This window comes from Ipomoea nil, unplaced genomic scaffold (assembly GCF_001879475.1).
Source record: "Ipomoea nil cultivar Tokyo-kokei standard unplaced genomic scaffold, Asagao_1.1 scaffold1971, whole genome shotgun sequence".
Taxonomy (NCBI): Eukaryota; Viridiplantae; Streptophyta; class Magnoliopsida; order Solanales; family Convolvulaceae; genus Ipomoea; species Ipomoea nil.
The window spans coordinates 1,214,665-1,242,478 of record NW_017618399.1 but is presented as its reverse complement, the minus strand read 5'-3'; the positions used below and the strand labels follow the sequence as shown (position 1 = coordinate 1,242,478).

At 38.2% G+C, this 27,814-nt stretch overlaps 2 protein-coding genes across 2 annotated transcripts; both read right to left on the bottom strand.

Moving 5' to 3' along the window:
* Positions 1-4,766: 4,766 nt before the first annotated feature.
* Positions 4,767-5,315, bottom strand: LOC109147054 (RNA-directed DNA polymerase homolog). The gene has a single exon (XM_019294691.1). The coding sequence runs from the start codon at positions 5,313-5,315 to the stop codon at positions 4,767-4,769; it is 549 nt and encodes a 182-aa protein (XP_019150236.1).
* A 585-nt stretch (positions 5,316-5,900) lies between these two features.
* Positions 5,901-7,112, bottom strand: LOC109147053. The gene has a single exon (XM_019294690.1). It carries the CDS (start codon positions 7,110-7,112, stop codon positions 5,901-5,903), a length of 1,212 nt encoding a protein of 403 aa, XP_019150235.1.
* Between the last annotated feature and the right edge of the window lie 20,702 nt (positions 7,113-27,814).

Sequence of the window (27,814 nt, the reverse complement as noted above, 5' to 3'; positions counted from 1 at the left end):
TGTCCGTTTCTCTCCCTTTTCTACCGCCATTATAACCTCGTTCCGGGTCAGTTAGTGCCCAACTGCCATCGTCTCCTCTCTTGTTTTATCAACCTATGCCACTGGTGGCTTTGCGAACCGGATCTGGACCTCTTCCGGTATTTGTTCACCGTGAACAAAGTCGGTTCGCACTCGCCGGGCTTTGTCCAGGTTGCCGCCCGCCCGGTGCGTCAACTTTTTTAGGGTCTTCCAGATTCCATTAAGGACTAGAAGCCCTATTTCTTCTTTGTTCGTCCTGCCTCCACTCCTTTCACCTTTCCTACTCTGTGGCCGGCTACTTTGTTAAAGCCCTGCCCTCAACGCGCTGTCTTTACCCAGGACGCGGTCCAGGGTGGCGAGTTCTTGAAGAGCTGGGGACCTTACTCCATTAAGTACTAGTCTCGGGTTCGAGCTATGGCGAAATGGGGCCTACTGCCAGCCGGTGCAGCCACCCTAGGTAGTTCTCCCTTGACTTTTTCCTTTTCCGTCCCCGTACAATCCGACTACTAACAATTGTCTCTTTTTTCTTTTCGCAGGTCCTTACAACTCCGACTCTACCAGCTCGGACAAAGCCGAGGCTCCGACTCCGGAAATGGCCTACCGTGCTGAAAAAATGAGGCGCCGGTTATCTCAACGCACCTCGGGCGCCGCCGCCGCCTCTTCATCGCTTCCTTCTCCGACCTCGAGGTCGACTCCACCACCACCACGAACTGTGGTGGACTTGACGCCGTCTCCGGTCGCTTCGCCTTCCCGGCAGCCGCCTCCTCACCCATCTGAGAGCCCGAGCTCTAAGCGGCCTGCAGAGCAGTCGGATGCGCCGGCTCCGATGAGGATCCGGTTAGGTATCGAGTTGGATGAGAACGCCCAGATCTGGCAGGGCAGTTCTTCTGTCCGGACTTGGGCCGACCATGTCCTTCTGCCTAAGGACGTGGAGATGACCGGCTCGATGCAGGATGAATACATCCTTGAAGCTTCGCTCCGCCAGTCATATCGCGTAAGTGTTCCGACTCTTCGTTTCTTCTTTTTGTTTTTCTTTTCTTCGTCTAACTTCTTCTTTCTTGCAGAACCTCACCTTCCAGATGGAAATGAGTAGGCGACTGAGGGGGTACAAGGCTGGACTGCAATCTCTTGCCACCCGACTGCGCCAAACAGAGGAGGCTCGCCTGGAAGAGCAGGCTGTGCACGCCAAGTCGGTGGAGGTGCACACCTCCGAGCTGTTGAGGGTTACCCGTCAGTGGGAGGAGGAGCGGGACAAGGTCGCGTCGATCGCCACGACTTCGGTGGAGGATTACAAGAAGTTGGCGGCCTTCGAAGCGGATGTGAAGGCAGCGGTGGCGGCTCGACAAAAGGAGATCACCAAGGAGTGGCTGGCGACGCCGGAAGGAGATGATTATCTCCTGGACTTGGGCGAGCGGGACTATCGTCTGGGTTTTCGCGAGGCCCAAATGGAAATTCATGCCGCCCTGCTGGCCCGCGACTCTGCCTTTACCCCCGAGAGCTGGGGCCTTAAGCCAATACTGGATCCCCTGCCGGCGACTAATGAGCCCGCGTCGACTGCAGATCCGGCAGCTCCTCCTGTGGCGGAACCTTCTGAGCTTACGGAGCCGCCTCCCCAGGCAGAAGACCCCTCACTTACTCTTCCAGCTGGACCAACGGCTGAAGCTCGAGTCGAGGAAGTTGATGTCGACACCCCCTCCCCAGTAGTTTAGGATTTTCCTTTTGGTAGCCCTCTTTTGTAAGGGTCGGCCCCCCTCTTGGGTCCTTCATTAATGAAATTCCTTTTCTGCTTCTTCCGACTGCTTTTATCTCTTTTTGATCTTAATCCATAAAAAATAACTTAAGGCCTTGGGCTTCTTCCATTTTGTTGAATTCCTGTGATCCAGGTGACTTTTCTACTCTTTTGATGCTTGGAAACGGTTTAATACCCTGTCGAGTCCCTCAGTCGAGGCGACTCCTTTTCTTTTCTCGGAAACGACTAAGGGTCTAGGCCCTTGTTTCCTGCCGAGTCCCTTAGTCGAGGCGACTCCTTAGGCTCTTTCCTTTCTTAGAAACGGTTTAGGGTCAGTGCCCTGTTGTTTCTTTAATTTCTCGCCGAGTCCCTCAGTCGAGGCGACTCCTTTTGGCTTTTTCACGGAAACGACTAAGGGTCTGGGCCCTTGTTTCCCATCTCTTCTCGCCGAGTCCCTTAGTCGAGGCGACTCCTTAGGCATTTTCTTTTATTAGAAACGGTTTAGGGTCAGTGCCCCGTTGTTTCTTTAATTTCTCGCCGAGTCCCTCAGTCGAAGCGACTCCTTTTGGCTTTTTCACGGAAACGGCTAAGGGTCTAAGCCCTTGTTTCCCATCTCTTCTCACCGAGTCCCTCAGTCGAGGCGACTCCTTTTGGCTTTTTCACGGAAACGGCTAAGGGTCTGGGCCCTTGTTTCCCATCTCTTCTCGCCGAGTCCCTCAGTCGAGGCGACTCCTTAGGCCTTTTCTTTTCTTAGAAACGGTTTAGGGTCAGTGCCCCGTTGTTTCTTTAATTCCTCGTCGAGTCCCTCAGTCGAGGCGACTCCTTTTGGCTTTTTCACGGAAACGACTAAGGGTCTAGGCCCTTGTTTCCCATCTCTTCTCACCGAGTCCCTCAGTCGAGGCGACTCCTTAGGCTTTTTCTTTTCTTAGAAATGGTTTAGGGTCAGTGCCCCATTGTTTCTTTAATTTCTCGCCGAGTCCCTCAGTCGAGGCGACTCCTTTTGGCTTTTTCACGGAAACGATTAAGGGTCTGGGCCCTTGTTTCCCATCTCTTCTCGCCGAGTCCCTCAGTCGAGGCGACTCCTTAGGCTTTTTCTTTTCTTAGAAACGGTTTAGGGTCAGTGCCCCGTTGTTTCTTTAATTTCTCGCCGAGTCTCTCAGTCGAGGCGACTCCTTTTGGCTTTTTCACGGAAACGACTAAGGGTCTGGGCCCTTGTTTCCCATCTCTTCTCGCCGAGTGGATGGCGGTAATCGGTGGTAATTGGTGCTCTTTTATTTAAGTTTAGAAATTAAGATACTCATACACGACTAACCTTTTATTGGTAAAACTTTTTCAAGTGGATGACATTCCAGATTCGGTCCATGGGCTTTCCCTCTAGGGTCTCCAGTTTGTAGGTACCGGCTTGGACTACGGCTGCAATGCGATACGGTCCTTCCCATTTGATCGCGAATTTACCCCCTTCCGTAGGCTGACTCGCCTATCGGTCCCGTAACACGATATCGCCGACCAGAAAGGTTCGTGGGCGAATCCTTCGATCACGATACCTCTTCACGGCTTGCTGATATTCCACCATCCGGGCGTGCGCGGCCTCCCTTCTTTCCTCCAGGAAATTCTTCTCAATTTTAAGGCTCTCCTCATTTTCCTCATCAGAATAGTTGCGGACTCGGTGGGTGGGTTCTACGACTTCTATCGGAACCTTGGCTTCAAAGCCGTATGCTAGGGAAAATGAGCTTTCTCCCGTCGCCCGTCTTTGCGTAGTTTGATAAGCCCACAGGACCCGGTCGAGCTCATCCGCCCAATTTCCCCCGATGTCTTCCAACTTCTTCCGAATCCCGTCCACTATGGTCCGATTTACATTTTCGACTTGTCCGTTGGCCTGGGGGTACGCGACGGATACCTTGGTGTGTCGTATACTATGCCGGTGACAGAAGTCAGCGAAGGCTTGACAGTCAAACTGTCGGCCGTTATCGCTAACTACGTGCTCGGGCAGGCCGAAACGGCAAATCACCTTTTTCCACAGGAAGCGTCGACACTGGTACTCGGTGATGGTGGCCAGTGGCTCGGCCTCAACCCATTTAGTGAAGTAATCGATGGCCACGACGCAGAATTTCAGGCTTCCCGGGGCGACTGGTAACGGTCCTAACAAGTCGATTCCCCACTTAGCAAAAGGGATGGCTGTGGTGACCGGCGTGTAGAAGGTGGCCGGCCGAGTATCCTTTCTGGCGAAGGCATGGCAAATGCCGCACTTAGCTATCCACTCAATGCAATCTCGCATCATGGTCGGCCAGTACTACCCCTGGACGACTAGTTTCCGGGCGAGAGTGTGGGCTCCCTGGTGGGCGGCGCAGATTCCTCGGTAAGCTTCATCCATTATCCTCTCGGCTTCGGGCCTGAGTAGGTACTTCAAGAGGGGGCCTCCGAATGACCGCTTGTACATTTGCCCGTCAATGATCTGGAATGAAGGGGCTTTTCGTCGAATCCTTGCGGCGACTCCTTGGTCATCTGGCAACTCGCCCGCTTCCTTAAATCGCCGGATGTCTTCTATCCAAAACATCTCGGGGTTTTCCTCTTGATCCCATTCCTCGATAGTTACCTGTTGGACCTCCAACGACGTCTCCTCTATACTTGGACGACTTAATTCTTCCTTTTGGCAAATCTTGGCGAGGTGATCTAGTATTCCTTCGAACGATTGTTGGCACTCGGTCGTCCATGCAAAGCCTTCCTTCTTCTTCATGGCCTCAAAGAAGGGTATGGTTTTGTCTGCCGCCTTGCTCAAGAAGCGACTGAGGGCAGTCAATCGACCAGTTAACCGTTGTAAATATTTGACGGTACTGGGAGGCTGCATGTCAAGGATGGCCTGAACCTTCTCAGGGTTGGGCTCGATGCCTCGTTTTGTCACCATGTATCCTAAGAACTTCCCGCCTTGCACCGCGAAGGCACATTTCTTCGGGTTTAGTCGGAGATTATATCTTAGCATCACTTGGAAGTAGTCGGCCAAATCTTCCGCGTGCTTGACCTCTTATCGGCTTTTGACTAACATGTCGTCTACGTAGGCCGCCATGGACTTCCCCAGCAGGTCGTGGAATAGCCGGGCTACCATCCGAGTGTAAGTTGCCCCAGCATTCTTGAGTCCGAAGGGCATAACTCGGTAACAATATACCCCGTCCGGTGTTAAGAACGCGGTTTTCTCCTCGTCGGCCGGGTGCATGAAGATCTGATGATACCCCCTGAAGGCGTCCATGAAGCTCAGCAGAGCCGACCCTGCGGTCTCGTCGACCAGCTGATCGATCCGCGGCAAGGGGAACGGATCCTTTGGGCAGGCTTTGATAAGATTAGTATAATCCACGCACATCCGCCAGGCTGGGGGTTTCGGTACGAGGACTACGTTTGCCAACCACTCCGGGTATTTAACCTCTCGGATGTGGCCCGCGGCTAGCAGCGTGCTCACCCCTTTCTTTACGAATTCCCTTCGGTCATTAGCGAGATACTGCTTTTTCTGTACGACCGACCGATGGTCTGGATCCATGGCGAGTCGATGGGCGATGATGGACCGGTCGTTGCCTGGCATATCCTCTGGCCCCCAGGCAAATACTAGCCGGTGCTCTCGGAGTACTTTGATAATTTCCTCTCGTATCTCCTCAGGGAGACCGGCCCCAATTCTGACCCGCCTGTCTGGCCGTCCAGGGTCGGCTCTGGGCGGGGTATCATTGCTTTCTTTGGGGGATTTTCCATGATTTCGTGGACTTGCATTTTATGCTTGCCCATCCCCCTGCAGGCCTGTAGATAGCAGTCGCGGGCGACTCTTCTGTCGCAACGTACCGTGCCTATCTCGCTCAGTGTGCGGAATTTCAGGCAGAGGTGCTCGATAGAGATCAGTGCTCCTAGATCCTCCAGGCCTGTTCGGCCGAGTATAGCATTGTATGAGCAGACTAAGTCCACCACGATGAACTTCATGTTGAGCTTCTGTACGTCGGGATAGCTACCGACTTCCACCGGTAGGCGGTAAGGTAATGGATCCCTCTGCCTCCACCGAGTCTTCGGTGAAACCGGCGAGTGGTGTCTTGACTGGATTCAGCTGTTCTCGGGTTAATCCCATTTTTGTGAAAGTATCGAGGTATAGTACGTTGACACTGCTCCCGGTGTCGACCAGGATTCATCGAACGACTACCCCATTTACGTCCATCGCTATGACCAGGGCATCTCGATGCGGTGTCTTCCCCGTGGGTAGGTCTTTGTCAGTGAACATGATAGGCTCCCGGCACACTTTCTTCGAACCTTCTTCGCCCCCATATACTGTACCAACATACAACTGTCGAGCCCAGGCCAGGCCTTTCTGGTGTTGGGCCTCATCTTCCTCGGTCACGAGCTGCTTGCCGCGACTGCTCTCGGCGGCGACTGCGGGGTCACTGTCCTCCCGTGCCGCCGACCTCCGCCTCCACTGATTAGGAGGCGGGGTCCCTTGTTGGATGATTCCTTCCATGATCTTTTTCAAGTAAAAGCACTCTTCCGTGCTGTGAGTGTAAGATTTGTGATAGCGGCAGTACTTAGAGTTCTTACCTGTCTCTTCGTTAGTAACGCGATCGTCAGTCGGTGGGGGCGGAGGTGGAGCGACCGCTTGTACCTCGTGTACCGGGTGTTGAGGAACCGTCCTATAGGGATGGACAATAGGCTTGTCATAGGGACGCCTACCTTCGGGTCGCCGAGCCCCTTCCGGGCGTCTTTCCTTGGTTTCCGCACGGGTCCTCTTTCCACCGGCGGATCCTCCGACCTCACGCTGCCGTTTATGCTTCATGGTCTGCTCCGTGTTAGCCCTCTTATTAGCCATATCTATGGCTTCCGCGTAGGTGGCCGGGCGATTATCCCGCAGATCCTGGTATAACTGCCCGGATCGCAAGGACTCGATGAAGAAAGTGAGTGCGGTCTGGTCTTCGACCTCCTCGATATACTGGATCTCCTTTTGCCATCGAACCAAGTAGGTTTTCAAGGACTCACCTTCTTCTTGGTGGACGTCTCCCAGATGAGTCAAATCCTTCTGTGGTTTGATGTTGGCCGCATAATGGCTCATGAAGCGATCGACCAGCTCCTCGAAATTGTGAATCGATCCCGGAGGCAGCGCCACTAACCATCTTTGTGCCGAGCCTTTTAGCGTGGGCAAGAAGGCGCGACACATTACCGGGTCTCGGACTCCTAAGACTTGCATCTTGGCCTGATAACTGAGCAGATGCTCGCGTGGGTCTCCGGATCCGTCAAAGGTGGCTTGTTCCGGGAATTTGAAGTCGCCGGGCACTTTATAAGACATGATCTCGGAGGAGAATGGCAAAGCAGTGAGCAACGTTTGCCCAGGGGATTTAGTCCTTCCCCCCATTTGTTCCTTCAGATCTCGTACCTCTCGGGCCAATTGGGCCACATCGCCTCTATTGCGAGTATGATTTCCTGTGGATTCGGTACTCTCGCCGACTTCCGATTCAGCTGGTCAGTCATCATTGCGCGTGAGGCGCTCGGTCCGCCGTGCCCGAGTCCTGGTTCTCCTGGTGTGAGTTCTTTCGCGACCGGCTTCTTGATCTCAGGGGCCTGCTGGTGCGCGGCTGGGCTCCCTCTCCCCTAGTCGTTCTCGTGCAGATTGTCGTCCGGCGTTTGGACACAGCCTGGAGTGAACCGATCGTACTGGCTGACTCTCGGCCCGCCGGTTCTCTCGTCTGTCTTCCGGCCTCTGGGAAGATTGCTGATGGCGAGGCATCGGTCGAGAGACCGAAGGCTCGCCCGATTGCGTGGAGTTGCTCCGGGGTGAGGGGTATCATGGGTGGCTGTCGGTTTACCGGTGCCGTCTCGTTTTCCTGACTTTGGGCGTTTCATTGGTTTAACTGATCTCTCAGATCTGCTTCCACTCCATTATCGCGGTTATTCGCTTGGTCTCGTCCTTCTGACATGCTTGTGACGCTTTTTCGGTCGACTTCGGGACTCGCCCCACTCAGAGAGTCACGTAGCTCTTTGTATCGATCCCCACGGACGGCGCCAGTGTTGGTTTTTGGGTTTTCGGGCCCAGGGAGGTCCAACACAACCTTGGTTGGTGGATTAACCTTTCACAAAGCTTTTAACAATCGAAGAGTAGTCGAAATAATAGCTAGAGAGTTTGTTTCTTATTCACTGGGCATGGACCCGCCTCCCGTTTACAAGAGTGGAGGGGCCTTTATATAGTAGGCCCCCTTCCATCCGAATTGAAGGACATTAATTGCTGCTTTCAAGGATAATTACAATTATAAGGCCGTTGGGCGCCGTTTACCGGGTGGGCCAACGGCTCTATGGTCTTTTAAACATCCTGCTTGGTCGAGTCTTACGGGATGCCTGCTTTGAATACCCCAACGGCTCCTGGACCGACTTAAATGCTACGTTGGACATCCTTCAACGGCTTTCTGGGCCGGGTCCTCTTAAATGAGGTTCTTTGAATGCTCCCTAACGGCCCAGGGCCGGGTCTCTCCTTATGCTCGGGCCTGGGCCGACTCCTGGACTCGGCCCAAGCTTTCACTGGGCTTCTTTCGCTATTGGCCCCCATCTCCTATCTTGGACTCCTCTCTTGGGCCCATCTTCTTGGGCCGGGTTCCTCACCCCATCACTTGCCTTAATAATTAATTATTAATATTATTGTCTTATAATTATGTATTATCACCTTTTTCGGTGTAATTATATATTATGGTAATTTGTATACATATATAGTTTTTATACTTAATGTATAATATTTTTGGTACAAAATAAATTATACTTGCCTTAATATATAATTAATTTTTAATATAATTTCCTAATTTTACTTTCCTTCTTTTGTGTAATTATTATGGTAATTTTATGGTAATGTATTTAAATATTGGAAGGTATATTATAATCAATATAATTAATGAAATTATTATAGTAATTGCCACAATATTTAGTAATTATAATTACTATAATTAATGAAATTGAGAAATATAAGATTTCAAAATATTTGTGACAATTTCATTATATTATAATTAATAAACTATAAAATATAATTAAATAAATGAAATTATAAAATTAACAAAACATGAATATTTATAATTTTTTAAAAATATACATACATACACTTATGCACTATAATAATCATACAAAATTTAAATGCTATTTTTTAAATTTCTAAATATAATTTTTAATTATAAATATATCTATCAATATAAATTATAATTAATGAAATTATATTATAGAATTGAATTTTCTTATATACATATTAATAAATATTATGTGTATATACAATGTATTATACACTCATATAAGGAAATGCGTTCAATTAGAGTTTAAATTTATTAATGCAAAATTTAGAATTTACATTTTTTTTATTGATTTCTAAGTACAATTCTCTTAGTTATTATATTCATATCTTTAGAATTAAAATATATATGAAATACAATTTGGAATAAATCAACTTTTTTTTTGAATGTTACAATGTAGTATTCAGAAAGCCGATAACACCTCCACTGAAGCTCGAATTCACAATCTTCTAAATGAAAGTCCAACCCGGATACCATTAGACCACATGGTCTTGGTGAAATAAATCAACTTAATTATATGAATTTTTTAAATAATTTAAATATGTGAACCAATGATTTCAAAATGAAATTAATATACAGTTACAAATAAATATAGCATGATTACATTTACTTTAATTAGTTTTATTTCCTTAATGAAATGAATTTTCTTTATCAGTTTTTTATGGTAGACTAAGAGAGTGTTTGGATTGCTGGAAAATAATTTAAAATAAAAATACATACTAATAAAAAATAATTTTAAAATATTTTTTAACCCCTCATAACATGTGTAAATCTTATATTTTTTTTTAAAAAAAAAATACAATTTGATAAATATCATAATTTCTGTTTATAATAATTAAAGAAAAAACAAATAATTCAAATATGTGAACTAATAATTTCAAAATGAAATTAATATACAATTAGAAATAAATATAGCATATTTAGATTTACTTTAATTAGTTTTTATTTTCTTAATGAAATGATTTTTCTTTATCAGTGTTTTATTAGAGACTAAGGAAGTGTTTGGGTTGCTAGAAAATATTTTAAAAATAAAAATACTTACTAATAAAAAATAATTTTAAAATATTTTTTAATCCCTAAACAGGAGAAAATTCTATATTTAAAAAAATTACAATTTGATAAATATCATAAATTAATTATTGTAATATCATTTATGTTTACAATGAGAATAATTAAAATAAATAAATAATTCAAATATGTGAACGAATGATTTCAAAATGAAATTAATATACAGTTACAAATAAATATAGCATGATTAGATTTATTTTAATTAGTTTTAATTTCCTTAGTTAAATGACTTTTCTTTATCAGTTTTTTATGCAAGACTAAGTGAGTGTTTGAGTTGCTGGAAAATATTTTAAAAATAAAAATAATTTTAAAATATTTTTTTAACCCCTAAACATGAGAAAATTTTATATTTTAAACAATATACAATTTGATAAATATCATAAATTAATTACTGCAATATCAATTATGATTACAATAAGAATAATTAAAGTAAAAAATAAATAATTGAAATATGTGAACCAATGATTTCAAAATGAAATTAATCTATCTATAATATTAATAAAAGTAAAATCCTCCTTTACAACATTCTAGCCCAAATAAATATGAATAATAATTAATTAGTACAAAATTAATAAAGCTTAATTGGTTACAAAATTTTATATGAAAATTAACTAATATCTAATGAATTGTTACCATAGATTAAAGTCAATATGTACATAAAAATAAAAAATGGTTACCAAATTCTGAGAATAATTAAATTATTATAATTGTGAAAATAATGGACACAAGTTCTGCGTAATAAATGAGAAAATTTGTTTGAAATTCTACGTAATTTTATAAAGAAATAATTATTTATTAATTATTATTTACACCAATTTATACTATTAATAAAAGTAAAATCCCCCTCTCCACATTCCTGCCCAATTTAATATCTATATCTAATGAATTGTTACCACAGATTAAAGTCAAAATGGTTATCAAATTCTAAGAATAATTAAACCATTATAATTGTGAGAATAACAGAAACAAATTCTGTGTAATAAATGGGAAAATCCATTTGAAATTCTATGTAATTTTATAAGGAAATAATAATTTATACTATTAATAAAAGTAAATCTTCAATTAAAATGTCTTTCACCTTTTTGATACGAGATTGCACTTCAAGTTCTAACGAAAACAATTCACGTTGATGCTCGCATATGCCATGACTATCAACAAAATTCAGGGTCAAACACTAACTCACGTTGAGTTATTACTGGAAAAAAAAAAAAAAAAAAAAACCAATCTTTAATCACGGTTAAATGGTTAATTGTATTTGGTTTTTTTACCGAGTCACCCATCCTGATGGTTTTAACTCTAGACGAGGATGGATAAAATTCTGTTACTACTACCAATGTCCTCTACAAAGAGATTTTCAATAATGTATAATTCAAGCCCGTGATATTATGTTTGTTTTTTATACTAAGATGACAAAATTGCTATATATCTACATAAAAAATATATCTTCCGTATAAATAATTTCTATAACTGAGTTGCTAGATAACGAGCTAATTAGCCCAATTAATACAAATCCTAAACACTGATATATAAAATCTCTAAAGTTGCACTACTGAATGCGTATATCTACACGTTAGCTATTAATTGACAATTATTTGCTCGAATTCAAGCAATGATAACATCAGAAAACACAATCGGTACAACTCAATTCTTCAATTATATTATATAATATTCGATGTTATAATTTATACAATTATATATCGATCTAAATATTTTTAAAATATTATAACAAATTCATCCCATGCAAGGCACGTGCAAAAATACTAGTATATATATATATATATATATATATATATATATATATATATATATATATATATATATATATATTAGATACTAATGAATATAGTAAATAACTATCAATTGTATAATAATTAATTTTTACTCTAAATTAATCAAAAAATTAATTTTACTCTAATTTCGCATCATGAGGAAAATTTAGGAGGGAAAATTTTAGTATTACTTTTCAAACCCGCAAATATAATTCGATTACCTAAATATTAAACATAATTAGATAGGTGTACAAAATTTGTTTTAAATAACATTTTCTTGATTATCGTCGCGCCTTTAAACCTTTGAAAAAATATTTGCCTTCGTCTTTTCTCCATTTTTTCATTCTTATTTCAACGACTACAGAAAAATCGCAGACGGACGCGCCTTTACACCTTTGAGAAAATATTAGTCTTCGCCTGTTCTCCATTTTTTCATTCTTATTTCAATACAGAAAAATCACAGACGGACGCGCCTTTACACCTTTCAGAAAATATTTGTCTTCGCCTGTTCTCCATTTTTTCATTCTTATTTCAACAACTACAGAAAAATCGCAGACGGACAACTAAAGGAGCTACTGCAATCTACTCCTATTCCTAGCCGGCAAAACCCTAACACATATAGTAGACGACGGTGATTCTTGAGTAAGTATATAGGTCTTTAAAGTTTGTCATTCTTTTCATTATTTATTCATGTGAAATTTTGAATCTTTTGATTATTTTAAATGGATATCTATCAGGAAATGTAGCAATTGACTTGATGTTTGTAAAATTGATATGAATTTTTATATAAATCGTTATTGATAACCATCATTTCTTTTGTGATTTGAATATATTATTATTGATATCTATGGATATGTGAATCATCATTTTTAAATTTCTCTGCACAAAACTCACAATGGTGTAAACGAATTGTGGTACATGGTTTACAAATTAAATGGATTAGCTGCACACTTAATTGATAATCTATTCCAACTTCACTCTACATATATAAATATTTTAATGGATTTGTCAAAACTTTTTGTTGTACATCTTAAGAGCATCACTACTTTCTATTCTTGGCTTGTCAATATAATGAAGTGGCGCTTTTGGTCCTTTTGTTAATGGATTTGTCAAAAATATTCATTTTCGCAACTCTATCTAGCAAGTGATTGGTAAAGTTGGAGTGTCAGTTTGATGAAAAAAGAGAAGTAAAAGGTAAAATCATATTATTTGTTTTGAATAATAATGGCAAATTTTTGACATATAGAATGTCTGAAAACGTCACTTTATTGACAATCCAGCAAGAACTAAAAGTTGTGATACTATAACATATGAACCAAATTCAATTATCTTATAACTCAGGGATATAAAGTGCAATTACTCTTTTTTATAATTTAGTGAATGAATCTTTACCATTTTTTTTTATGTTTAATTGATTTCAAGCAGATATAGAAAAGCAATATATGATGGCTGAGAATTCAAGTAGAGGGAGGCAACAAAGGGGAAGTGGTAGAGTGTCATCCAATGACGACTCATCATCTGATGATGACAGAACTAAAGACCCTGATTATCAACTAATAAGGTTGTCGTCTAGAAGACATTATTCAAACCTTAATCCTCCTCCCATTAGGGACACTAATCAAGAACAAACATCAGGTATATGAGGTTGTGTATATTTTATCACTAAAAATATGAATTTTCTGGAATGTCTTTTAATAAATACATTAGTATTTTGATCATATTGATGTGATGATGACCTATGTATGTACTGATGGGTTACTATGTAAATAATTATTTTTATATTTGATTAATATATAAGAGGTTTCATTATTTTTAAAACAAGTAATGAATATAAAGATGTGGGGAGATGTAAAACATGGTAACTCAGCAGCCCATAAGGTCAAATGCCGGTACACACAAGTGATCTAGTAAGTGATAACCCCATACATTGGTTTCTTCTCTCAAATACTGTCTAGTGCCTACTAATAAATCACTGAGCTAAGTATGTGCGACAGTATCATTTATTGAATGAACAGATGTTGTCTATGTAGGGAATAAAAAAAATGAATTTCAAATTGAGAGTAACATTATAAAAATTAAAGTGACATAAGTATGTGACATACTTGTCTCATATTAAAGGTTTTTTTTTTAATTACCAAAAAAAAAAAAAAAAAAAGAGTTGTCTCTTACGAACATATATATACAATTGGTATGATATATATTATATTATTATATTAAATGATATATGATGTTATATTATTGAAGCTTTATCCATTCATATTCTAATTAAAATATATATTTCATTTGCCACTGCACCTTCTTCTGCAGAGCCACCAGTTCCTAACGTGAGACGCAAACGCCACCGTTCCGCGAGTGAAAACTGTGATGAAACGACAGCTGAAGCTTCAAGGGTCCGTTGTAGGAGGAATATCAGCAGGCCATCGTCATCGTTGAAACCTGCAACCATCCTTTCATGGCTCATTGACTCTAAAACAGTTGAAGAAAACGGAGAAGTTATGGATGGGCATGATGCTGGGTGCATTGTTTGCGCCATTGGTGGTGATCTCCTCTGTTGCGACGGCTGTAGCTCAACCTATCATCAGCCCTGCATGGATATTACGGTGAGATAGATAGAGATCCAAAACAAATATTATTTCTTTCTACTCTTATTATCTCTTTTTCAAGTGTTGGGCGGAAGCCAAAAAGGGCCAAGTCAAGCACCATGTATTGAGGGAAATTGTCTAGGGTTAGTAAATGGTCAAGTCCAACAGTACACCATGTGATTAGAGAAATTGTTGGACAAAGGCGGGTAATTAAAGAGCCAAGTCCAGCGCCATGTGACTAGGGGAATTGTAAGCCAGAGGCTAGTAAAGGGTCAAGTACTCAAGTCCAACACTATATATGTGGCTATGGGAATTGTTGGACTAAGATTGATAAAGGGTCAAGTCTAACACCACGTGGCTAGGGGAATTGTTGGGCGAACGCTGGTAAAGGGCCAAGTCTAACACCATGTGGCTAGGGGACTTGTTCGACGAAGACTGGTAAAGGGCTAAGTCTAGCACCATGTAGCTAGGGGAATTGTCGGACAAAAGTTGTTAAAGGGTCAAGTCCAACACCATGTGGCTAGGGAAATTATATTGTTGGACGAAGGCTGGTGGTAGAGCGCCAAATCCAGCGCCATATGTCTAGCTAGGGAATTATTGGGTGGAGGTTGGTAAAGGGTCAAGTCCAACATCATGTGGCTAGGAGAATTGTTGGGCGGAGGCTGGTAAAGGGTAGTCCAACACCCTAGTTCTTGAATATGTGATATACTAAGTAACTTTTGGCGTAGTGATAAGTGTTTGATCCTATAAAACACCAAGCAAATAACTCTTTTTTTGTTCACCAATTTCAGGAGGTTCCAGAGGGTTCATGGTATTGTCCATATTGTATCTGCAAGTTCTGTGGAGAAATGGATGATGATTTGATGAACAAATGTCATCAATGTGGCAGGAAATGTAAGCAATTAAATTAAGTCAATGTTTGATTTACTCTCATTACCAAAATTATAAGTTAAACAAAATTTTCATTGTTATTGAACAGATCATTTGAAGTGCTGTCAAGGGTTGGAAGAAAGAGAACTTGATCTAAACATGCTCTCTCATGATCTTTACTGTGACCAGAATTGCATAGAGGTGAGCTTTCCTATATATATATATATATATATATATATATATATATATATATATATATTCTACAAAAAGATAAGTGTATTGTGAGATGTGGGCAAATTAAAATGTTTGCATTGTATCATAAGGTCAAATAAGTTGTAATGAAGAGACTAACTACTACTAATAATGTTTTGTGGTCTAAAACTAAGATTTTAATGATATATTTTATGTTTTTGTTGCAAATAAGGTTTCTGAGAAACTGGAGAAAACATTGGTAGGATTAAAGAATGAATTGGAAGAAGGATATTCATGGACTTTACTCCGTCAATTAGATCATCAGCACGGAGTGTACATAGATGAAGATTATGAAAGAACAATTTGTCACTCCAAGCTCGCTGTTGCCTGGAGATTAATGGAGGATTCCTTCGGACAAGTCTTTGATAGCTACACAAAAATTAACGTCATCAAAAATGTCATTTACAACTGTGGGTATGTACTAGCTAGACATTATAAAAATTTCTATAACATCATGAATCTAAAGTTAGAAAATAAATTTCATTTTTGAATTATGACATTATATATAGTGATAGACACCTTCTGATCTGTTTCATTTAAACTTTTGCAGTTCAAATTTCAATAGAATTGATTTCAAAGGCTTCTACACCGTTGTCTTGGAAACAAATGGGGAAATAGTTTGTGTTGCAACTCTAAGGTAATAATCATCAAACATATATGGTATATATTTGTTATATGTGTCAATTTGATTCATAGTATATCACATAATATAATCTCTGAAATGTGAACATTCGAACATATATGCTCTTATTTGGTTTAAGGGAATGCGGAGTTTCTTTACACAATGCGAAATTCTTATCATATTAATGAGAATCTCATTCCTCCTCCCTTTCAAGTTTTTAGAAGTGTTTGGTTCAAGCTATGTTATATCAAATAATTAAAATGTTGAAGCTTTAATTTATGTATATAATGTTGTTTTAATTTATAGGATTCATGACAAAAGGATTGCAGAAATGCCTTTCATTACTGCCCATTCTGCTCATAGACGCAAAGGGATGTGTAGAAAACTTATGATTGCTATTGAATCTGTAAGTTATTTAATTGATCTTTAAAATTATATTTTTATAAGTAATTTACTTTTAATTTCCTTTCTGGCTTAAATTAATTGTCATACACGCATATTGCATGTGCTCCCATATGACCAAGCTAACACCTTTATTTTTCTATATGAATGTTTTTTTAAAAAATATTTTGATTTCCCAACATATATGACATGCTTAACGGTAATATACTTATTTTGCAGGTACTTTGCTACCTCAATATAGAGAAACTAATCATTCCATCTGCACCAGAAAAGACAGAAAGTTGGAAGAAAAAATATGGATTTAGTGTATTAGATGATGAAACAAAGAAACATCTAATAAACTACAATGTATTGATGTTCCATGACGCTGTTAAACTGCAAAAGATCCTCTTTCCTTGCAACAAATGACCAAACATTAAGCTACTACTGCTGCTTTGATGCTGGTTTCACGGCTGCAGCGGCTAAGGCTGCGTATGGGGCGTGTTTATTTGACAGGCATGGGGTGTTTGTGGCAGCAACTAATGGACCATTATTGGACTGTGTTTATAATTCTCTTCTGGCACAGTAAGGAAGCACTTTCCTGGATCAAAGCTTGAGGTGTGGAGGTGATACGGATGGTTTCTGATTGTCTTAATTTAGTTCGTGCTAGCTTTAAAAGGGGATCGTATTGATAGAACTTATGTTCGCTCTGTTATTCATTCTTGTCTTTCTTTGCGTAGTTCTTTTGTTTCTTTAGAGTTTTATCATATTAGTCGTTTTGTGAATCGGTTGCCCATGCTTTGGCAAAGGCAGTTAGTGATCAGTCTGAGTCTATGTACTGGGAGGGTTCTCCCCCATCTTGCTTTAATATGAAGTTTGGATTTTTGGGTTTTCAAAAAAAAATTGAAAATAATAAAATTTAAACTAATTGCCTATTGGCTATGGATTCTTTCACTTCAGTTGAAATTATGCTTAGCTAATTGAATATGAATTGAAGGATTGGAGCAATTGATGAATTGAAGAAGAAGTGTTTGATAATGAAGAAAAAGAAGAAAAAGATTTCATTGAAAGTCAAGAAGAAGTGTCTTGAACTCATTAGGTTGAGATCACGCAAGGTTATGTTAGAAGATTTGCTTCATATTGTGTATGATTAATGCTTTGATTATATGGCATATTCTTTGAAAATGTGTTGTTGCTAAAAGAGTAGAGCACATATGAGCCACACTACACATTCTTGTTCCTACTATAGGTAAGTAGGATAGGGAGATGTTTACATATTATGGTTTTGATTGTTTCTAATTTTATTTGAATTACCATGAGGGTCCAATTGGAGTCAAATGATTGACTAGATGATTACACCAGTAGCTACCGTTGGGCACGTGCAATGCACATGCCCGCTAAGTGCGTTAATACAATTAATAAAATTTTAATTTATTTTGACTGTGATATTTTTCATTTTCTTTTTTTTTTTCCCACTTCTCTCTCCTTGTTGGACACAAACCTAATCAGAACAATATAATGTAACTATTGTAGTTGCTTTAAGGAAGCTACTCTATAATCCACTCGTATGGTTTCTGTCAGCTAGGAATAGTAATACATTCTAGTAGCTTCCATAATTGTCTGTGATTTTTCTGTAATTGAAACAAAAATGTACAAATGAAGAACATATGAAGACAAATGTTTTCTCAAAAGTTGTATCTTAATACAACAAAGGTGTAAAGCTAATCAAGAAAATGTTATTTAAAACAAATTTTTTACACGTAAGTTATTAGGTTTTCTTTTTTTTTTTTTTTTTGAATACAAGTAATTAGGTTTAATATTTAGGTAATCCAATTATATTTATGGGTATTAAAAGTAATCCTATTTTTTTTCCTCCTAAATTTGCCACATGATGCAAAGTTAGAGTAAAAATTAATTTTTTGATTAATTTAGAGTAAAAATTAATTATTATATATACTATTGAAAATTATTTAATATATTAATTACTATAAAATATCAAGTAATATAATGAATAATTACCATATAATTAATTGTAATACCAATCCATCACAGCAAATTGCTGTAGAAATTTTGTTTTTTTGAACCCCGTAAAAATTTATAATTAATTAAAAAAAAAAAAAAAAAAAGGAAGAAGAAGAAGAAGAAGATAGAGGTGCTAGTGCTTGTGGCATGCACCCAACGTTCAATAGGCGTGTGCACTACACATGCCCATTGAGTGCGTTAATACAATTAAAAGATTTTATTTTTTTCTCATTTTTTCTTTCTTTCCTCCCCTTTTTTTCTCTCCTTAGCTTATTAAGTATATAATGTTGTTTAAATTTATAGTAGGATCCATGACAAAAGGATTTATGAAATGTCTTTCATTGCTGCCAATTTTACTCATAGACATAAAGAGATGTGCAGAAAATTTATGATTGCTATTGAATATGTAAGTTAATTTCTTTTTAAAATTATATTTTTATAAGTAATTTACTTTTAATTTCCTTTCCCGCTTAAAGTAATTCGTCATACACGCATATTGCACGTGCTTCCATATGACCAAGCTAACACCTTTATTTTTCTATATGAATCTTTTCTTCTTTTTTTTTTAAAATAATAAAATTATTTTGATTTCTCAACATATATAACATGCATAGCGGTGATATATATATTATGCAGGAACTTTGCTACCTCAATATCGAAAAACTAATCATCCTATCTACACCAGAAAAGAAAGAAAGTTGGAAAAAAAAGTATGGATTTGGTGTATTGGATGATGAAACAAAGAAACAGCTAATAAACTACAACACATTGATGTTCCGTGACGCTTTTAGAATGCAAAAGATCCTCCTTCGTTGCAACAAATGGACCAAACATTAACAAGAGGTATTTTGATTATTTAGGCTTCCATTAAATGAAAATAATAAAATTTAAACTAATTAATTGCCTATTGGGTATGGATTCTTTCACCACATTTTAGTTGAAATTATGCCTAGCTAATTAATTGAATATGAATTGAAGGAGCAATTGATGAAGAAGAAGTGTCTGATAATGAAGAAGAAGAAGCAGATTTCATTGAAAGTCAAGAAGTGTCTTGAACTCATTAGGTTGTGATAGTTATGTTAGAAGATTTGCTTTATATTGTGTATGATTAATGCTTGATTATATAGCAGATTCTTTGAAAATGTGTTGTTGCTTAAAGATTAATAGGTACGTAGGATAGGGAAATGTTTACATGTTATGGTCTTGATTGTATTTGTTATAAACAAATCATCATGGTGGACATTATTATCCAATTGTAACCGTTGTAACAGTTATTCACATTTATGTGTATTCATTATTCATTATTACCTTTATATTGTATATAGAGATATATATTGTTGTAATGGTAAATGGTGAAAATTGATCAGTCTTCCCTCTCTAGTCTCTGTCTAATTCTCTGTCTAATTTATTTTTAACACGTTATCAGCCCTTTGCTCTACGTACTTGATGAACCATTGATGACAGAGAGTCGTCCGATCATCCTCATGTTTGAGCGATCACCATCGGAAGGCAGACGAAGGTTCTGATGAATAGGATCTGCCATGTTTTGGCACCAACAGGATTCTGGTGAGCCGGAGTGTTAGACGCAGAGCACCACGTCGATCATTGTTGTCACCTTCACCTCCACCGTTAGGTCACCAAAGTAATAGGTTCTTGACTGTGTTTGTGCCTGTGCGACGCTAATCATCGAAGCAACCTTCTGATCTGGAGTCATACGCACTACCACTGAAGCAACCTTCTAATCGGAAGAATGGATGAAATCCCGTAGACCCAAAATCGAGCCTAGGTTCTGTTCGAGATCCAGTGCGCCAAAAAAAAAAAAAAAAAAAAAAAACTCAGGCTGCGCACCACCATCTTGAAAATTTTCTGGCGGTCGATCCTCAATCTGGCCACCGTCAAGTGATCGTAGGGGACAGGAGACCCCAACCATTTCATCAGTTCCATGATTAGACTTCCGGATCGCCGCCACAACCATCATCGACGAAGCCCTAGCCAAATCGCAAGAAGACTGCCGATCATCTCCCTGCTGATGGCGATCGACTTGAGACCCCGGATGAAGGCTTGCGCGACGGAGACGAACCTGAGCGCCGGAATTCCGTCCGCTGGCGACGGGAAAAATAGCCGAAGTATTTTTGTGTTTAAAAAAAAAAAAAAAAAAAGGAACGCCAATTTTCTCCGCGTTGGCTTCGTCTCCTCTTTGCTTTCAATTCCTGCCGGAGGTGAATGTGGAGGCTATGTTGTCTGTTCCTGACCATTTTATTCGCATTGCTCGGTTTTTTTTTTGGAATTGTCACCACCGGTGTGGGAGGACGGCTGGGCCGAGATTCACTGTTCTCCGATCGTGAAAAATTTCGGTCGCTTAGACTTCATGACAGTTGCGTGTTGTGGCAACATAACGGTGCAATTGCAAACCAGGTTCCTTCTCTTTAATTCCACCAACTCTTGATGCTAGCCATAATTGTCCTGATCCAGTGATGAATAATTGAATCTATGCATATCGTTAATGATTTGAATGTTATAGTTTCCTGGTGCAATTTTTTGTCTATGCTTGATACTGCTTGTTGCTTGGGAATGGTGCAACCGAATGTTATAATTTTGAACAATTAAAATAATATAGTTATTGTACATTATGTTATTTAATTGGTGGTTCAAAATATGATGTGAATTCTTAATGACATTTTTTTTCAAAATACTTTGAAAGAGATTTGTTGCTCCTAATGCCTAAGTAAATGCATTTACATACTAAGTAGACAGTTAATGTATAGAATTGCCAAACTGATGTAGTTATGTGTAGCATAATGCAGTGAATGTGCTGCACCACGGCATGTGAATATGGTAGTTGGTTATGATAATATATTGAGATATGTATCAAAAGGTGCAACTCATCCATAAATCATGTATATCTTGCTGCTATGTTTATATGTATGCTTGAAGTGGGCACACTATTCTCTACTTCCTAAACATATGACTTGGCAATAGCGTTGTATATATGCATTTATGAATTTATTTGTCACCACTGTGTCAAACTGATTGGAATACATTTATATGAATATGAAGGATGTTGTCACAATCCATTGATTAGTCTTGTATGCACGTGTGTTTACACTATTTTGAGTAACGATGCCAACCTCCCCGGCCTTGTTGGACTTCTGCGGGGGAAATTGAGCTTTGGCTTGTAAGCCCAAGATTATAGATATTTGATCTAAAATGATCTATAGACCCTAAGTTAATTCCTGAAGGATATTTGATGTATACGGTCTCATTGTCATCTATGATGATCATATTGTATTCCAGTAATAGTACATAGAAAAATTATACTAAGTATTTTTAGTTTTTTTTTTTTTGCGAAAATATATTATCTGAGTTTAATTGACTCGCATCATGTTGGTTTGCCTGAAGCAAAACAAATTGTGAATATTTTTTTTCACAGTAATCACTGCCTGAAAATTCTGACCGCAGTTTGGTTAATAAGAATATCTCTTGTCATGTCTTGAATTTTTTTTTTTAGACATAGTTTTGCCCAGAAGGTAAACCAAAAGCACTAATTTATCTGTCACTCGTTATCTTGCCCGTCAGTTATGATTGTCACATTGTATTCCAGTAGTAGTACATGACAAAATTATGCTAAGTGTTTGGTCATTGGGCTATTTTTTTAATAAGGTCTGAAAGACCCTGAATGGGATTGATCTTTAAGGTGCCTAATGGCTCATGAATGAAGTTTGCATTTTCTATTTCTAATACTATGCTACTCTCTAAAAGGCAAAATTGACTCACATCATGTTGGTTTGCCTGAAGCAAACAAATTGTGTTTCTTTTACACAGTAATCACTGCTTGAAAATTCTGACCGGCGCAGTTTGAAAATTAAATTCGTGAAAAATACTTCTTGAACTCCTTTTGGCATGAAATTTTTTCTGGAGAACCTAGACTCGTGATATTTGATGTCGGTAAAAATATTTTGTTAAAAATATGCTTTTGTTATTCCAGAAAAATTTGTAAAGTTTTGGCAGTGTGCTGCCAATTATTTTTCTGCCTGGAGCAATGTTGTGAAAAATTTCAGAAAAAATACTTCCACACCATGGATTGACATGAAAATTTTTATGTACGTTCTAGACTTACTGAACTACATATCTGCCAAAGTTTGTGTCAAAATGTGTTACCGTTTCCCCCCAGAAAATTCTGCAATCCAGGTCAAAATTCTGAAAATTTTCTGCCGTTTTCAGCTTGTATATCTTGCTATTTTGTGATGTTTTCATGCTGATATGAAACTATGAAATAAAATGAGAGCTTGCTTGGAAAAGTGCTATTTTTGAATCCCCGAAATAGGAATGAATGGGCCCGGCAGCGAACATGTGCTCATTATTCTTCGGCGAACGGTACTTCTCTCATTTTTCTAATTTATGAATTAAGAAACAATATCTCTTGTCATGTCATGCCTTGTGTGTACCAAACATGATACTCTTTATTTAATGGATGTGCATGACTCAATTGAGAGTTTGGTGTCCAAGACATAAGGGACAATTATATCACATGTTGCATGTGCTTCTCTTTAATTGACAACATTTAGCATATAATCCCTTGATTATGTTCACATAAGAGATTTTGTTATTTATCTTGTTGGCAATTTATGATTTGCTATAGGCCATAGCTATTGAAATTCATCACACAACTTATAAGTGAGGCAATAGCATGAATTCTCAATATGCTTAGGTTGCACCTGTCGTTGCTAAACATTAGCTTGCATGTGATAATAGTTAAAGGCTATGACTTGTTTACAATGCTAGTTTCTGCTATAGAAACTCTTTGACATGAGATTTGGGCATATGATATTTAAATTTATAGCCCTCATTGTTTTGTATATTTATTTGCCCAAAAGGTAGATTAAGGATTTTAATTCTCTAAGTCAATCCCCATTCTTTTAGGATGAATCTTGACAATGAATTCTTGACCAGAAATGGTCAACCTATCCCATCAATCCCCGAAGGATTGCTTGACGTTACTATGAGTCAAGTTCTTTTTACCCAAGTCTAACTCAATGCATATCACAAATCAATCCATCAAGGATTGCTATACCCCCTCTTTCACCTAGTACGTGGTTTCAAAAGTAACATTTCCCTATCTGCGTTATTTTATTTACGCAGTCTATTTTATATCACCACCACAACGTACCTCTAAAAGGGCTATCAAAGAAACCTCCGTCTATTGATTAAATATCGAAAGCCCATGATAGGGGATCAATGCATATAATTGGGTACGTTGACTGCATTCCTAATGAAGATTGTTTCTCGGCATTAGGGGGAGATAATATGCTACTCCGTAGCTTTTAATGGAATGCCAAGAAATTTCATAAGAATAAAAACATCTTCATTATTTAAATCCATGTACTAGTTAAATTGAACTGGAAGTTCAAAAGATAATCTATTTGCGATTTTAGCAAAAAATCTGCCAAATACATCTATTAATCATAATGATCATAAAAGAAGTGACTAGGTCCTATATCCTTGGACCAAACATATCTATCGATACTCCTCTACACTAGAAGTGTAGGAGATCTATCGGTGAAAGAGATATGGACCGTAATACTAGATCTAGTAAAGAAATATTGTCACTCTTGAAATAGCTTGAATAATTGTCCTGCAGACATTCGTCCAGATGACGAAAAACCCTGGTAAGACTTATGGGTGCACCAAACAAACGTAATACTAGGGATGCGGAACGACCAGATCAAAATATCTTTGGGAAATGTTTAGAATCTGGTTGTTTTAGAAATTGCCATTACTTTTACAAATATGGGAGTTTTACAAAAAATGTTATAGTTGTCGACAACACAATTGCCATTACAAATTGCTCGTTATATGATAATCTGGATCCAGAGTTAGGCACCAGAAGTGCCATGACTATTTAATATATAAAGGAGCAATTAAGGCATAGCTCGACTCGCTAAAATGAATAAATTCTCTTTATAACAATACACCATTTGAGCGTTAACCCTGAAGGTTACAAATAGGTGTGTGTATGAAAGAGAAATAAGAATAATGAGGTGATGAAGCGAGTTTGTAGCCTATGGGTTCACGCAGAGACCCTTAATTGATTTTAATCAAATATACTCTCCCACGGTAAATGGCATTAAGTTCCGCTACATAATACAATTGGCAGAATAACAAATTTAGATATGCAATTAAATTTATTTTGAGAAATCCTGGATGGATTCATAATTCTCGAAATGAGGATTTATTTAAGTATTATTATGTGTCATTATTTACTCTTTAAAGGGTTGCGAATGGAGTTAATATCCTCATTGAAGAAATAATATGTACCATTGTGTGCTCGATAAAGGGTTGATAATGAACTTATTTATTATTTATTATCTCAGTCAAGATTGATGGTGTAAACATCAATGAAATATATAAAGAGCTTGATAATGTCAGTTCATGTTTAAAGACTGAGACTTTTTGAAATAAAAAGCTTGTGAAAGCTATAAGTATTATCTCGACTTGAAGATCGAGTTTTTCTTTGAAGATTTTTTTTTATATATACACCAGTCAGCTTACATCTAAACATGCTTCTTCACATGTCTATATGCATATAAGTGTCATGTTTTTATCAAACTAAAGGTTGCCTAATAATCTCTTGAAGCAGATAAGGAACCTTTTTGGACTCGAAGTCCCTTACTTCATTATCGTTGGAGCACCATTATAGAACCAGAAGTTCTATACTCGCAACATATTTACGATGAAATTGCTAGCAAAATCTAGTGCTCTCCCTACAAATGAAGTACTTGAATAATGATTAACATATCCTCCGGTATCTTCGAGATACAAAGACATGACATTTATGTAAGAAACCATGATACGGTTTTAATAGGCTACTTGGGTATTGGCTGTTTTGTTTGATCCCCGCAATGCCAAGTCCAAACTGGTTATACAATGAATTTCTCTAAATGTTCAAAATGAGGACAATAACACTTGTGTTGCACGAATATTATATGAGCTCTAGAAGAGCCATAAGATTATTGTACACTACTCTAGTGACAATCCAAAAGATTTGTCCAATCCATCCCTTCAAATTTTGAAATATATGTAGAACTTGAAGATTGTTATCTTCAGGGGGAGACGGGAAGTACATTTACTCGAATCAATCCGGAAGATTGAACGTAAAATCCTGAAGATTAAGTCATAAAAGACTAACAGTTGCGCACTATTTGTAACACAACGGGAAGTACATTTACTTGAATCAATCCGGAAGATTGAACGTAAAATCCTGAAGATTAAGTCATAAAAGACTAACAGTTGCGCATTATTTGCAACACATAAATGCATAAATATCATGTACTCTTTTCCTCACTAGTTTTCTCTCATTGGGTTTTCTAGTGTGGTTTTTAACGAGGCATGAGTATGATATATGAATGTAAATGGGGAAAAGTTACTGATGTTATCTCATCTGTGCTTGTTTTTATAGTTATTTTGAATCATCTCAGTATTTAAGTTCTTTAATTTTGCTTATTTAATACATATTTTCCTTGCTATTATCATTTAATTATGGTTCACACTTGTTTTGAATGTTTTACGGTGTTTGTTAGTGTTTTTGAACCATTTTAGGTCAAAGATATGAGCAAGGGAAGTTCAAGGATGAGTTTTGAGCAATTTTGGACGAGTTCGGGGCCCAGTGGACTCGACGCGTCGAAATTTTCCAGTAGCTAACTAATTTGCGCACAGGAAGTCTCGACGCGTGGAGAAAATTCTCGACGCGTCGAGAGAATAGGCGTCTATTTCTGGGATAAAAACAGACGCCTAAAGTGGCGCGGATATAAAAATAGACGCCTAAAGTGGCGCAGCTGGGCAAAATCAATACAAGCGCGAGATTTCTTTTCCTAATATCAATTGCGCGGACTTCAAGGCTCATATCTCCATATTAAAAGTTAGCAATTCAAGGAATCTTCTAAATTCTAAATATCATTAAAGACGACAATTTCTTTATTTAAATATAGGAATTAGAATTTGAGTCCAATTTGGTACAAGATTCCTATTTCATCTCAACTTTGTACCCACTATAAAATCCCTCCTTCCTCAACCCTAAACGGAGGGAAGAGACCGAGACCGGGAGAATTCAGAGATTCTTGGAGACAAGAAGGAGAGAAATCAAGAGCCACAAGTTGTCTTGGAAAGCAAGAAGAAGACTAGGGAGATTTGGGAAAATCGTCTGGTTAATTCTTGTACTCTTTTGATAATTTGTAATTCTTTATTTATATTTGCTATGTATAATTTAGTCATGCTTGGCTAAATTCTTTAGAGATTCTTGGGTAAAAGTGTTTATGAACATATGTGCCTGAGCTCTCAGTTTCTTTAATATATTATTATTTGGGTTTAATACTTGTGTTGCAATCGTGATAATATTGTTTGATGCTTGTAATTAATGGCCATAGTTACTAGCTTCATAGCCATGTTTGTGTCACCAATGGGAGTTGGGGCATAAATTAGGGCACACACGATTGCACCTAATGGTTGGTCCTTGGGAAAGGGGAACTTATTAGGGGAAGTTTATTCTAGATTGTTGCCAATCGGGAGATGGTAGTAATTAGGAATAATTGAATGCTGATCTTTGATCTTATTGGGTGTTTAAGCCATGGGAGTGGAAATTCACTAGGAATAGAGATTACGGGAGTAATTCGATTCCACTTTGCATTCCCACACAAATCTTAATTCCAAACTAAATATTGCAAACGATAATTGGCACTAGGTGATTAAATACTTGAATCCCATGAATCTCAACTTCTCTCTAATTGTTTTCAAAATCCTGAACCTCTGTTTTATTTTTATTTATTTTATGCCAATCAATCATCTAAGTAATTGTTAGGATTAGCTCTAATGAATAAGTTAGTAACTAGTGCTTGATACAACCACTTCCCTGTGGATCGATAACTCGTACTCCGAGAATTATTTGTTTGCAAATATACTACGCATCAGTTACAAAATAATTGCTTAAATGGACAAACCCCAAAATCCTGAAGATTATGCAGTTTGCGCCCTTAAGGCTTATGGTTGTACTCTTTTTCCCTTAACTAAGTTTTTCCCACAGGGTTTTCTTAAGTTAAGGTTTTTAATGAGGCGACCAAATACAATATATGCTTTTACATATATCATGTACTCTTTTCTTCAACTAGGTTTTTCCCAAGTGGTTTTCCTAGTGAAGTTTTTAACGAGGCATGAATATATACATATATACTCTTTTGTCTAGGTTTTTCCCACAGGGTTTTCCTAGCAAGTATTTATCGAAGCAAGATTGTGGACAAATAATGTCCAAGGGGGAGTGTCATAAACAAATCATCATGGTGGACATTATTATTCAATTGTAACCGTTGTAACAGTTATTCACATTTATGTGTATTCATTATTCATTATTACCTTTATATTGTATATAGAGATATATATTGTTGTAATGGTAAATGGTGAAA

What these genes read in the sequence shown, in the direction of transcription:
- LOC109147054 (XM_019294691.1), bottom strand. Translation starts at nt 5,315, where the DNA reads ATGCCAGGCAACGACCGGTCCATCATCGCCCATCGACTCGCCATGGAT.
- LOC109147053 (XM_019294690.1), bottom strand. Translation starts at nt 7,112, where the DNA reads ATGGGGGGAAGGACTAAATCCCCTGGGCAAACGTTGCTCACTGCTTTG.